A 14,369-nucleotide genomic window follows, 5' to 3' on the forward strand; every position below is an offset into this window, starting at 1 on the left:
CATATCATCATTGACTACTTCTTGCTAATTCCCATTATGTGAACATACAAAATGACTGTTTTGTTTGAAGTCACGAAAGTGAAAAAGCAAAGTCTTTTGCTGGCCACTCAGAGACCATTCATCCCTTTCCTTTTTGGGAACTCCAATTCTGTTCACCCCCACCTGCTCTATGGGCCTCAGGGAGAGGGAGGTAGGGACTCACTCATATGTGGGCCTTGTCTGAGACCAGCCATAGAGATTGTGCACATCATAGTGCCTCACTGGGCTTCCATCAGGCAGGATCTGCTGACTTTCCATGCACAGGGTCTTACTGCTCAGGCCTCTGTCTCTTGCCTCCAGATCTGAGGAAAGAGATACAAGGATGTGAGAGAAGCCCAACAATGGCAAGTTGTTCCCGTCTGCTGGTGGTGAAGGAGGTGCCTGGAGCTTACAGAATGGAGTGTGAGTTTGGGATAGAAAAGCAAGTCAGAGCTAGAACATATAAACCCTTGAACACCAGGCCATGGAATTCAAGTTTCAGTAAGAAATGGAAAAATGACATAGCATAGACGATAGACTATGGAATTTAGAGCTAGAAAGAGCCTTAGAGATTGGGTAAATCCAACTCCCTCATGTTACATATGAGGAAAAAAGGCCCAGAGAGTTAAGTGATAGCCATGGGATTAGAAAAACTAACAACAGGGGGCAGCTAGGTGGCGCAGTGGATAAAGCACCGGCCCTGGATTCAGGAGTACCTGAGTTCAAATCCGGCCTCAGACACTTACTAACTGTGTGACCCTGGACAAGTCACTTAACCCCCATTGCCCTGCAAAAATTAAAAAAAAACAAAAAACAAAAAAAAACTAACAACAGAGCTGGGACTTGAACCCAAGTCTTCTGACTCCAAATACAGTGTTCTTTTCACTGTTCCTTAAGATTAAATGCTCATAGCCACAAAACAAAAAAAGTAATCTGCCAGTCCATGAGATCAATTAGAGAGGAAAGTCTAGAGGTAGTAAAATGAATCTGAAAACTTTTATAACAAACATGGTAAGAAAAAGTTAACGACTGATTTGGAGTCGTGGTAGTTGGAATTGTTAGAAGTACAATATATGTTTTGGTTTAATGTAAACAACCAAAATAAGGAGGAAGCAGTGTTTGTGTTTCATTCTTGCCTATACCATTAAGTGGGTATGTGGTCATTTCACCTCTGTGGGTCCCAGTTTCCTCATTAAGACAGTTGGGCTCTCATTTCCATAGTGTTCTAAGTTCAATGTGGAGGCAGCCTGGTGTCATGGATACAAGGCTAATCTCAGAGAGTGTTGGCTGGGAGAACTGAGAAGTTAAATCATTTACTCAAGGTCACACAGCTAGTTATATGTCAGAGTCAGGATCCAGGTCTCTTTACTACAATTTCAGTACTCTAGGCTCTATAACACAGAGATTCTAAGGTCCCTCCTTGCTCTAAGAGTCTGAATTCACTATTTAGGAGTAGAATTGATACTGTTTAGATATGTAGAGTACAAAGAAGTCAAAAGTTTAAAGAATGAGTGAATGGGGAAAAGTAGGGAAAGCACTGACAGAGACAGAAAAGTCAAGAATAACATACAGAGGAACAAGAATAATGAATTCACTTAAAGATACAGAGCTTGAGGTACCAGTGAAACATCTATATGGAAATGTCTGTGAAGCAATTCAGGATTCAAATCTAAAAGTCAGAAGGGGAAAATAGTCAGGGCTATAGATATAAATTTGGGAGCTCTTCAGTTATATATGTAAGTTGAAAACAATGGAACTGAATGAGATTGTCAAAGGAAATAGAATATTATGGTAAAAATATTCAGAATCTGTAAGCCTTGGCTTGAGACATCATTCTGTTAAGCAAATAACTTTTGGGTCAAGGCTATTAAACAAGGGGGTGGAACTAGAGTATCCCTAAGGTTACTAGCTCTAAGTTTACTAGTATATTCTGGTAGAGAGAGAGAGTGATAGGAAAAGAGAACATCCAGACAGAGCCTTTGACAAATCCCTAAGTTAAGAAGGTGGAAGAAAGAGCATGTTAAGGAAAGCAATGAGACATGAAGAGGTTAAAGATGAGAGAGAAGATCCAAGGGAGTATGGTATAAGGGAAGCCAATGAAAGAGAGTATCAAGAAAGAAGGGGCATCAACAGTGCCAATGCCAAAGAACTTAAGAAGAATAAGGAAAGAGGAAAAGCCAATGCATTAGACCCCAAGGAGAAATTTGAAAGAACAGTTTTGGAAGAGCAGTGGGCTTGGAAGATAGACAAAGCAAGCCACTTGATATCTTGGTAATCTCCTCTCCTGGCCTTCCTTCTAGGTACTGTAAGCATAGATAAATTATCAAGGATTTGATTTTCAATGATTTGACTAATTATAAAACATCAGATACATTTACTACATACCCTGAATAAGATTACTTATTATTCTATCCCCTAGGACCATGCAAGCAATGCTCTGTTCTGTATTTTTTTATAAGATTCATTATTTTGAAACCTCATTTGCTGTCAATACTAGGTATGCCAAAAGAATATAGTAGTCAAGGTACTATAAGATTAAAAGTAAGCATTCTCTCTTTTTTTGGCAGAGCAATGAGGGTTAAGTAACTTGCCCAGGGTCACATAGCTAGTAAGTGTCAAGTGTTTGAGGCCAAATTTGAACTCAAGTCCTCCTGAATCCAGGGCCAGTGCTTTATCCACTGCACCACCTAGCTGCCCTCCCTCCTTTTTAAGGTAAGCATTCTCACTCCAGGGTTATCAATAGTTATTTACAAGCAACTGGTCTCCCTGCCTCCGGTTTTCCTTCTTCCACACCCTCCCAAATTAAAAAAAAAAAAACCTACACACAATTGAATTGAATTGAATTGAAGGTAAAATTAAAATGATACTTTCCCCATCACAGAAGATCCTCACAAAATATTTCTAGGGGGATTTTCAGCCTGAAAGTCTTCAAGTGTGTTCCTTCTCCTATCTGAGAAAGACATCACAGCACTGTGGCCAAGAGAACTGAATTGGACTAAAGTTCATTGAGGACTGAGCGCAAAATCTGAGCACTGGAAATCCTTTTCAGGCTTTCACTATGCTTTCATAATAAAATAAAACTTTTGCTTCAACAAAAATCAAGATCTACCTAATGGAACTAGTCATTTCTTCCCAGTCTCCTTTTTGCAAACTTGACCTCCCATTGTTGAAATCATAACCTAGAAAAACCTACATAGTTTAGTTTGCTAGTATGCTAGAGAAATAATTATGTCCATGCTGGGCTGCTACTGAAGAATAAAAGCAAGTCCTAGTTCTAGGTCTCTTCGACAACAATCTAAGGAACATTCTTCCAAACGGGAAGCAAAATGGACTTACAGGGTATATAAGGAGGTTGGTTGAGCTCGGTATCCCTACAGCCTGGAGGAACTGCTCCATTCACAAAGTTTGATGGTTCATTCATGTCCTAAAAATGTAAAACAATACTATATGTTTTATGTACATGTAAACATATGGTAATGTGCTTTTATTTTATACACATATACACAAATATGCATCATAATAATAGCATTATATAGTACTTTAAGTTTTACAAAGCATTTTAAATGTGGTTTTTCATTTAATCCTTACAATTTGGTGAAGTAAGTGTTATTATTCTCCCCACTTAAATTGAGGCTCAGAAGTCAAGTGGCTTGCCCACGATTATACAGAGTAAATATCTAAGGCCAGATGTGAATTTAGGTCATCCCAACTCCAAGTCCAGCTCTCTATCCACTAAGCTACCCTGTACCTAATGCGTATGTGTGTGTTAATCACCCCCAGTCACCTCAAGGAACAGTGAACAAATTGTCATTCTTCATACACCCAGCATGTGGGAGAATTGATGATATAAGAAGGCTGATTAAAGTGCTAATAGAAATTACCGGGAAGGATCAGGCTATAGTTTCTGTTAGGCCATGCTGGAGAATCAAATGCATTCACAGGAATAATTGAGCTTGCTCCAGTAAAAGCAAATTAAGACTCTTGGACTTGTAGATACATTAGACAGATTTCAAGCCACAGAATTTAATGGGAGTTTTTCCTGCAGTAACTGTTGCCTGGCATAATAGTGTGTGACTATAATGCTGGTACAGCTAGTGGATCCATTGTACTCAGGAAATCTAAGCTACAGTAGGGCTAAAGGTGATTGGATATCTGCATTAAGTCTGGCACCAATATGGTGACCCTTTCTCTAGAAGCAGAAGCTATCAAGCTACCTAAGGAGCATTGGACCAGCCCAGATCAGAAATAGAGCAGGTCAAAGTTTCCATGGCAATCAGTGGTAGGATCAGGCCCATGAGTGGCTGCTGCATTTTCAGCCTGGGCAAGATGGGGATGCCCCACAAAAACAACAAAACAAACCAAAACAAAAGTGTTCCATGCTTAATCAAGTAAAGGAAGTTGCAATTAAATTTTTGATAAAAATCTTTCCAGTTCCTTTAGTCCCCGAACACCCAATTACACACATACATGGCAAAGCACAATCATATACAATCTTATAGTACATATATCTATATCCACATATGCACAGTTACTCATGTATACACACTTACAATCCACATTCCATCATACTTCAGACTCTTCTGTGGCTCCCGAGGATTGGTGTGGAGTTCTTTCAATTCCCGCTTCCACCATGTGGCTGTTGAATTACGGAAAAAGTCTGGGAAGGCAACATGGGCTCTGTATAACTGCAAAGATGAAACACAGCCCCAGGACAGATGTAGTCAGGTCAATGACAAGAATTTATTTTGCAACAAGCACAGATAACTTCTGAGAGAGCTCAATGTGTTTTAGAATATTAAAAAGGAACTTAATAGTTACAGTAGAGTCACAGAATTTGAGAGCTAGAGAGGTTAGTCCAACAAATATGAAAGGAAAATCTACTTTAACGTAACTGAACAGTTTTATCTGCTCTCTGCTTAAAGACCTCCAAGGAGCAGCAACCACTAGAAGCAGTCCAATCCACTCTGCACAATTCTAATTGTTAGGAAATTTTTGTGTGTGTGACAAGCATAAATTTGCCTATTTGAAATTTGTCCCCATTGCTCCTGCATCTTGCCTCTTAGGCCAAATAGAACACATCTAATCCCCCTTGTACAGGAAAATTATTATGTTTTAAGCTAACAGCACCCAATATTCCAGTGGTCTGCCATTCAAGCACTAGCCAGGCCCTACAATTTCAAAATTAGAAGAAATTGGGCATATTCGTGATGGTATCCAAAAGGCAGTCCCCACCCCACCCCGCCCCCCATTCTTCAAATGGCCTTCCTTTTCCAGGAAACTCTTACAATCCTTAGTTTCATTCAAGGCTCAGCTCAGGTCTCACTTCTTTTACTGAACCTCTTCACTTAATAATTGATACTGATTCATTTCAGGCATTAATACTAGAAAATCCATTTATTCACATTCATTCATTCCTTGTTGACTCTCTATTATATTCCTCCCCAGGAATAATAATAAGAGTTAACACTTATATAGTACTTACTAGGTGCCAGGCATTGTGCTAAGCACTTTACAATTACTATCTTATTTGATCCTCACAACAACCCTGGGAGGTAGGTGCTATAATTATTTCCATTGTACAAATGAGAAAACTGAAGAGAGGTGGAATATTGAGATTATATTACACTCACGTCAGTTTGGACAAAACACAGAGTATGTACAGAGAAATACTATTAAATAAGTCTGGAAAAGGAAGGTTATAGACAGTTTGTGGAGATATTAAAATACTAGGCTGAGGAGATAACATTTGATTCTAGAATTAATAGTGAGCCATAGAACATTTTAAAGAAAAGGGTGATATCATAGAACTTGTGTTTTTTTTTTTAGTAGTATTTTGGCAACTGTGTGGAAGATGGATTGCAGAAGAGTAAGAATAGAAGGCCAGGAAATCATCTGGGAATCCTGGCAAGAGGTGGCAAGTGCTTGAATGAGAGTAAAATATGTGTGAACAGACAGAATAAGACATGAGAGAACTGTTGAGGAAGCAAAATTGGTAAGACTTGGCAACTGACTGCATATAAGAAAGCATAAGGTCAGTCAGGAAAAGGGAGACATGAAAGATAACTGCAGTGCTGTGGACTGATGCTAGCAATCTACAATTATTCTTGACCCTGTTAAATATGTTTAACCTACAGTTGATGAAAATTCTTTGTTTTTTTATGTATGTGATTAATTTGCATAATGTGTCCCCTAAATCCCATAGAAATGCAAGGAGAACTAGTGGAGTTGGTCTGACAGCATGGTTAGTTAAGGTACAGTCCTTTAGAGATTTTGTGCTTGCAAGCCCATTTAGAAGAAGACTAGGCTGAAGTTTATATAAGATACTCTAGTTGAGTAGAGAGTTACTCAACAACAATTAAGAGCTGTAATCTCCCTCCCTATAAAAATTATACATTAATCTTAGATCTATCTTCTGAACCCTTTTATAAAAGCTAGAACCAGTAAAAAACCCAGGCTTAGGTTCAAAATCAGAAAAATAAAGTCTAGAATATCTTTTTACATAAATTTAAAGTTAAAAATGGTCAATGGGAGAGAATCCCTATAAGTTCACTTATTCATTTAATACATGTTTGTAATGTCTGACTGGAACACCAGGGCTAGTCTAGTAGTGAAAAACAGAATTTCAACCTTTTCCATAGCTTTAGTCCTTGAACAATTTTAATAATAGAGTTTGCCTTCCTATAACCATAACCACTATATCCCAAACTAACAAAAGTGTTTTACCTCCAGTTGGGTGTCCCAATCAAGAGATGAATTGATAATGATATCAGGCAAATCTGGCCAGACCTTTAGAGAAAGAAAGAGGAAAGGAAAAAAGTATTATCAATAATACCTTAGTATTGTATTTCCCAAGAAAGAGTAAATCTTGGGTCTGTGAGTACATGACTGGCACATTTCATGAGAGTCTAGGGAGAAAAAAAAGGAGACTCTGGAATCAATCTTGCTAGAGGAAATTTCACAGGATACACACACACACACACACACACACACACTCACACCACCACCACCACCACCACTACCACCACCATCATCATTATCCTCTCCACCTAGATTCTTTCTTCTCCTTTGCTTTTTCTCCTATATTCTTGATCATTCCTCAGTGTCCTATTCTGGATCATCATCAATGTCCTCTCCCCCTTGTTGTGAGTGTCCCCTAAGCCTCTGTCCTGGGCCCTCTCCTCTACTAACTCCTAACCTTCTCAGTGATATCAGTCCCATGGGTTCGATTTTCATCTCTATGTAAATTACTCATATATATATATATATATATGTGTGTGTGTGTGTGTGTGTGTGTGTGTGTATGTATGTATGTATGTATGTATATATATGTGTGTATGTATGTATATGTGTATGTGTATATATGTATGCATGTATATTGTGTGTATACATATATACACATACACATACACATATACATATATATATATATCCCTCGTATCTCTCCTGAGCCCCAGTTCCATGTCACCAATTACTTGTTGGCTATCCCCCATAGGCATCTCAAACTCCATATGCATAAAATGAAAATCATTAAGGAAAAGTCCCTAAACCCATTCCTCTTCCAAACTTCTATATTTCTTTTGAAGGGACCCACTATCTTTTCAGCCACATTGGTCTGCAACTTAAGAGTCAAAAATCAACTCTTCCCTCTCCTTCCTCAGCCCACCCCCATCTCCAATTTTGCTGCCAAGTCTTCTTGATTCTAACCCCACAATTTCTCTAAAATCCAGTCTTTTCTCTACATTCATATGGCTACCATTCCCATACTGGCCACCATCACTATCACCTTCCATCTTGCCTATTATGGCAGCCTCCTAGCTGGGCTTCTAACTTCTAGTTGTTCTCCTCTACTATTCCACCCTTGTGCCTAAGATAAAGTGTAAGCTTCCCTTGACTTTAAGACCCTTAACAATCTTGCTCTAGACTACCTTTCTAGGCTTACTGTAAATATTTACACTATCTACGTTCTGGTAAAATTAACTTGCTGTTCCTGAAATTTGGCATTCTATCTCTTGAATCCATATATCTGTGTAGGTTGTCTCCATGCCTGGAACAAACTCAACCTCTAAGCTTCTAACTCTACCTTTGAGCATCCCTAGCTTCTTTGAAGCACAAGTCATATGAAATCTGCTATAGGCAGCCTTTCTTGATCCCTTGTTATTGTTCTCTTCCCCTTCCTAAAATGTTATGTTTATGCCAATTCATTTACGTGTTCTATTCTCTAATTCATCCCTAATAAATTATGAACTTTCTGAGGACAGGAGATATTTTATTTCTTGCGTTGTATTCCCAACATCTAGCACACTTAGTAGGAGTTTAATCAGTCCTTACTGGATTAGATTATATTTAGCAAAAAGACACTCATTTTCCTTTATATTTGCATCCATAGAATAGAATAAAGAGTGTCTACTGCCAAACTCTACCTTTCCCCAAACAATGCCGCTGTTATCTGGCCATTTGATGAACACATCATCCTGGAGTCCCCGAGTGAAGGCAGGATATGGCTGGGTCTCATTGCCAGAAATGGCCGGGTCCTGGAATCAAAGGAGAATGGTTACTTGGGGAAATGATAGTACCAGAGATAGAACTACTTGTAGATAAGAATAATAGCAAGCCTCATAGAGGAAAAAAAGAGACATTAGCAATATCTGAGAGCCTCACACTGAACTATAGAGCTACCACGAATTCCGGAAAATATCTTTCTCTTTTGTTCAGCTTCCTTAACTATACCATAGTGATAAATACATTCCACCACAATTATCCTGACTTCCCCAAACCCAGCCACACACCAGAATGAGGATGATCCGCATCCCATCTGCCTTCATTCGATTGATCAGATCAGGAAAGCCAGCAAACTTGGGGTTGAGGATGAAGTCTATCTGCCTCTCCATGTAATCAATGTCTGAATACTGTACATCCTAGAGGGAAAAGAAAAGGAAGGAAACCAAGTGTCACTTTAAAGATATGACATGCTTAGCTCTCCATTAGGCCAGGTACATGTTGTATATTCTCCTCCATGATGACTTTAATTCCACAATATTCCTATACTGCCTCTCCCCATTATCAGGCATACATTTAGATTATTCAAAATGATGTTAACTGGAAGTGAGTAAAGCAAATCTAGCAGAACAATATCATGACATTACAAAAATGAAAAAGAAAGTTCTTTGAGTTGCCTACGCCATTATTCCACTAAGCAAATATTGCATGTTTTTGTCTTCAATTAACACAATAAAAAAGATAATAAAAGTAAAAGGAAGGGTCGTACATAAGGGATCCGAGCTGCCACCATAGCATCATAAAGTTCAGCAATTTCAGAATCATTCTGGTATCCATAGCGACAAAGCTGGAACCCTAAGGCCCAGTAAGGAGTCATCACTGGCCTCCCAATCAACTGAAAAAGCAAAAACAAAAAAACAGTTCAATCAAATAGCGTTCCTTGGAGGGAGACATGCATTTGGATCGAACAGAGAACACATGGAACATTTCTCAGTAGTCTTGTCTGCCTAGGAGCCAAACAACCCAGGACTTCTATAAGACTAAACAATATAGAACTATAGGCAGGAAGTACTGTGTAGATTTCTAATCCTTCATTTGGGCATCTTTTTAGGAATCCTGGGTAATCTATGCCATCCTTATGCTTTCTAGTGCTTCGGGAGTATGCATTCAATGTCTCTGTCATCTTGCAGAGGCAAGGAATTGCTTCTGAATTCACTTTAGGTCCCTCTGAAACCATAACCCAAGCTTCAAGAAAGATGGTGGCATCACCAGCAAGCTACATTAATCATTGTGCCTTTCACAAGGCTACGTTGATAATACTTGTTCAGTAAATGTGCTTGATGGATTACATGACTTCCTACCTCTGTGTACTGCTGAGTGACAAGCTCTGGGGTTGGCCCCAAAACCATGTAAAAATCCAGAATGCCCCCAGTGGTGCGATATGTCAGTGCAGGGGTGGGCTGGAAAGTCACATCTGGAAACAGAGAGCCAGTGTTCAGAGGTACAGAATCAAAGAATTACAAGGTTAAACGGAAATCCAAGTCCCTTTGTCCAGGCCATGTCTAAGCAAGAGTTTCCTGTCAGTGTCACTAAAGATGGTCATCCAAATTCCATTTTAATACTACCAGTGATGGAGGCTCCTTTGGCAGCACATTCTCCCTTTTGACAGTCCTAATAACTATTTTTCCCTTATGTAAAGCTGAAACCTGCCTATTGTAACACTAAATGAACTGGCAAGCTTTCCAGATTCTGAATCTCCATGAAGTTTTCCAAGCTAATATCTTTGCTTTGCCTCAATGCTGCTCCTCCATCCCCTTACATGATTACTCTAACTTTCAACACTACTCTGTGTCACTGAGGCCTGAAAACTAGCTTCAGGCTTGAAAATCACCTTTAAGTCCTGTCTCTCCTCATTCTTCATGTCCAGTAATAAAATCCTGCTGATTCTATGCATGACATCCTTTGTAACTTTTCTTTACCTACCATCTTCCCTCCCTTCAAAAGCCCATGTTATCTCTCATATTGCCTTGACTTTTATAACATACTAAATGGTTAACTCCAGTTTCACCCCACTTCCAGTATATCCTACATAGTTCTTCTAATTAATCTTGCTAGTACACAGTCCTCAAAATGCCACTACATTACGTAGCAAATAACATCCAAGCACTTCAGTCTGGCAGTCAAAGCTCTTTACAATCTGTCTCTAATATACATTTCCAACCACACTTCCTATACTGCCCCCCCCATAAATGCTATAATTCACCCAAACTGGATTATTCATAGTGCTATGAACATGTTTAATACTTTCCCTCCTCCTTGTCTTTGTTCATGTTATTTCCTATCATCTCTGCTACCCCATTATCTTTTCATTTTGAAGTACTCCCCACTCTTCAAAGATTTTAATTCCTTTATACTTCCCATCTCCTTATTCCATAAAGGTCAGAAGTAATCTCTCCAAATTTTTATAGCACATTGTTCATTCTTTTATATAGAATCAGTTTTTTGTTTTGTAATCATTATATATGAAACATTATATTATTTATATATAAAACTATATATGATGACATATTATATAACAATTATTTTATATATAAATATATTGTTACATATAAATATATGTGCATACATATTTGTTATGTTACGTGTAACACATATATATACACACATCTTCAAGTGTGTGTATAAAATCTCCCATACTAGACCATAAACCGTTTGAAAGAAGGGAATATGTCTTTATCTTTGTTGTTGTTTACATTTTCAGTCATTTCCAACTGAGGCAAACAGGATTAAGTGATTTGCCAAGGGTCACACAGCTAGTAAATGTCTGAAGACAGATTTGAACTTATGTCTTCCTGACTCTGAGGCCAGCATTCTATCCACTGCACCACCTATCTGTCTTTATCTTTATATCTTCCTCAATATTGTGCACATAAAAAAGCTCAAATAATGTTTCTCAAATTTAATGGAATTGGACGATCCCATTGAGAACTATATGGCCCAGAAGGGTCAATAAGAAACCTCCCATCTTACCCATGGCATTGCTGTTGAGCAGGAGCACTCCATGGGCATTGCCATCCTCCTCCAGACCCATGTAATATGGGTGCACACCATAGGAATTCTTCTTGTACTATGGAAACAGAAAAAAAAGAAACGCACATGTAAATGGATCCCAGTGTTGAATCCAGATTCCTCCTTGAAGGTGGTTAAAGGTGTCAAGGCCAGAGGAGAATAAAAGAGCTGACTTCTTCTGTGTCGGAGCAGAACGCTACAGACCTGGGAACGCTTAAATGAATGAAGACAGGAGAGAACACACAGGAATATGGATAGGGAAGGACAAAGAGATCCCCAAAGTCTTGCCTCCTTACCCCTGGGGGCTGGTCCCGAGCAAACATTCCCCATGTGTGCCAGGTCATGTTTCTCCGGAAGGTCGTGTGCTCTGTTTCCCCAAAGCCATAGATGTACTGGGATGGGAGGCGGGTGGAGATGCGTAGGAACATGTCATTAAAGGTGAAGCCGGGGACCTGAGAATCCCAACTGCAACACAAAAGCAGTTGTTTATTCTGGATGAGACATTTTACCATCATGAAGTGTTGTAAATTCCCTTCTTTAAAACAGAATTGATTTTTTCAAATAAAATGCAATTCTATAACTCCGAAATACCAAAATGCCATATATACCATCATCCATTATTCTCCTACTGTCCTCAGTTATGTGGGATTCCTCAAAGGATGGTCCCAAACAGGGATTTTAAAAGGATTCATGAAAACAGATCCCACTGAAAGGACTTGTTGGTCTGCTACTTATCATGCCTTCTCTCTCCACTTGGACCATCACCTTCAACTCATCACTACAGGTAACCTGAAGTCCACACCAAAAACCCTCAGTTTTGATAAGTGGACTACTGCCTTATCTTTCTAGGACCATTCCATGTCCTGCTCAAGTACTTATAACCCCTTCCTTTTCCAACACCCCTTTATACACTGTCTTCCCCCACATAAGCTCTCTCAGGGTAGGAACTGTCTTGCTTGCTTATATTTATAGACCAGTACTTTGCACAGTGACTGACACATGGTAACTACTTAATAAATGCACTATCCATCCATCCACCAATCTATCTATCTATGTTCTAGAACCTGAACCCAGACTATCACTTTAGGATAGTGTTTTCATAATAAGAATTCAGTTTATATAGACCTCTAAACTTTATAATGTACTTTCCTTGAAACTACTTCATGAAGATAATTAAAGGTTGATTATTCCCTTTTTATAGATGATGAAACAGAGCTTCACAGAGGCTCCATGAGTTTTCTGGGGTAGTAATGCTGTTTAGATAATAAGTATAGGAACTAGTACTCAAGCTAATCTCAGTAAAAATTAAATTTTTCGGAATCAGAAATCAGCTATCCTTTAATTTCATTCCAAAGTGGTTCTACTCACATTACTGTACCAGTGCTCCGGCGTCGGATCTCAATCCCAAAAGGATTGCTCCTTATGAAAACTTCATAGAGCCGATTCTCAGAGGTGCTAGAGGGAGAGCTAGGGATGTTGAGGGGCACTGGGACCTCATACCTTTTGCTATTGGCATCATAGATCTAGAGCAAGAAAACATGCTATTATAGTTTGAAGGAAAAACTGTTGGTCAAAGTCATTGAATCCTAACATCCCAGAGTCATGGACTTGATTCATGAAACACAAAGAAGAAATTTACCTTAAATTGCAGCATATCATTCTTATGGTAGGTGACATCCAAACGGAGAAGGTTCACAGGGGTAGAGGGCATGTTGGAAGCATATAGAGATGAATTTAAGAAGAGCTCAGCAGTAACCCCCATTGGGTTGTACTGAATGTTACTAATAGAGTATAGGTAATTGGTGACATAGCAGCTAGGAACTCCTGGAGAAGTGGATAACTGAAAAACAAGGGCAATCAAATAAGGGTGAGTATGTACATAGACTGAAGTTTGGCTAATTATTTATTTCTCCACAATTATCATTTGGTAACAGTGAAAATGTGTTGTCCTCCAACTGTGAGAATTGGAGTGCTACCATATTGCTGAGAAAGGCATTACAGGAAAGCTCTGCCCTGAGGAGAAAGCATGAGGTGACCTCTGGGAGTTTCGAAGGTCAGACTGGCATCTGGAAATTACTGCCTGTTAGTTGTATCAATGAGTGCTACCAGTCAATTAGCTTGGAGCTGTGTGTGTGAGGACAGACCTGCTTCCTGTTTGACAGGGGGCTTCTGGGAAAAGCAGAAAAGGATCTTCCTCTTTTGGTTAGGGAACCAGCTGTTGGCAGCAGGACAGATGCTAGCTCTTAGATAGCTTGATGAAGGCTGCTTTTCCCCACTCTCTCTCTCTTTGCTAACCCCTAATATACTTTAATAAATGCTTAATGCCCAAAGACTGGTGCTAAAGTTTCTAATTTAAGGCAACCACACATTAGATTTTTAGACATCACAGAATTTTAGGCTTTACAGTTGGCAACCACAAACGAGAATGCTGAATCCATCAGTCTTCTGATCTTACAGTTGGGTAAGGAATTTTCCTCTATTTCCACATGTGCCTGTCCCTTTAAATTTTCAATTGGGTTTCTCTTACTAAGTACCTCTTAAGTACCCTTTTTCTAATTTTAGCCTACCATTTCCATGTGTCTCTCTCTTTACCTTTTCTACTGGATCAAAAAAGCCTCCTGAGTTTTAGCATCTTAAGCTTCTTTTCCTGGTTGTTCACCCACACCAGGATTGAACTTGTGTTTAAGCTTGGTCCTTGTGAATTCAAATGTTCTATTCCTATTTTTGTTTTTATTCTTACTTTTCTTTGTGTCATAGTGAGGAAATTTTTTAATTACAAAAAGGGG

General features: G+C 39.0%; 1 protein-coding gene across 1 annotated transcript in view; it reads right to left on the minus strand.

Annotated features, from left to right (window-relative positions):
- MGAM (maltase-glucoamylase) overlaps positions 1-14,369 on the minus strand; it is a 196,932-nt gene that overhangs the window by 108,805 nt on the left and 73,758 nt on the right. The window contains 12 exon segments of the mRNA XM_043967551.1: positions 203-341; positions 3,355-3,442; positions 4,569-4,703; positions 6,742-6,804; positions 8,439-8,549; positions 8,805-8,933; positions 9,284-9,409; positions 9,876-9,988; positions 11,545-11,641; positions 11,880-12,048; positions 12,952-13,106; positions 13,223-13,423. Coding sequence (XP_043823486.1) covers positions 203-341; positions 3,355-3,442; positions 4,569-4,703; positions 6,742-6,804; positions 8,439-8,549; positions 8,805-8,933; positions 9,284-9,409; positions 9,876-9,988; positions 11,545-11,641; positions 11,880-12,048; positions 12,952-13,106; positions 13,223-13,423 — 1,526 coding nt within the window.

The sequence above is a fragment of the Dromiciops gliroides genome, chromosome 5 (genome assembly GCF_019393635.1).
Source record: "Dromiciops gliroides isolate mDroGli1 chromosome 5, mDroGli1.pri, whole genome shotgun sequence".
NCBI classification, from domain to species: domain Eukaryota; kingdom Metazoa; phylum Chordata; class Mammalia; order Microbiotheria; family Microbiotheriidae; genus Dromiciops; species Dromiciops gliroides.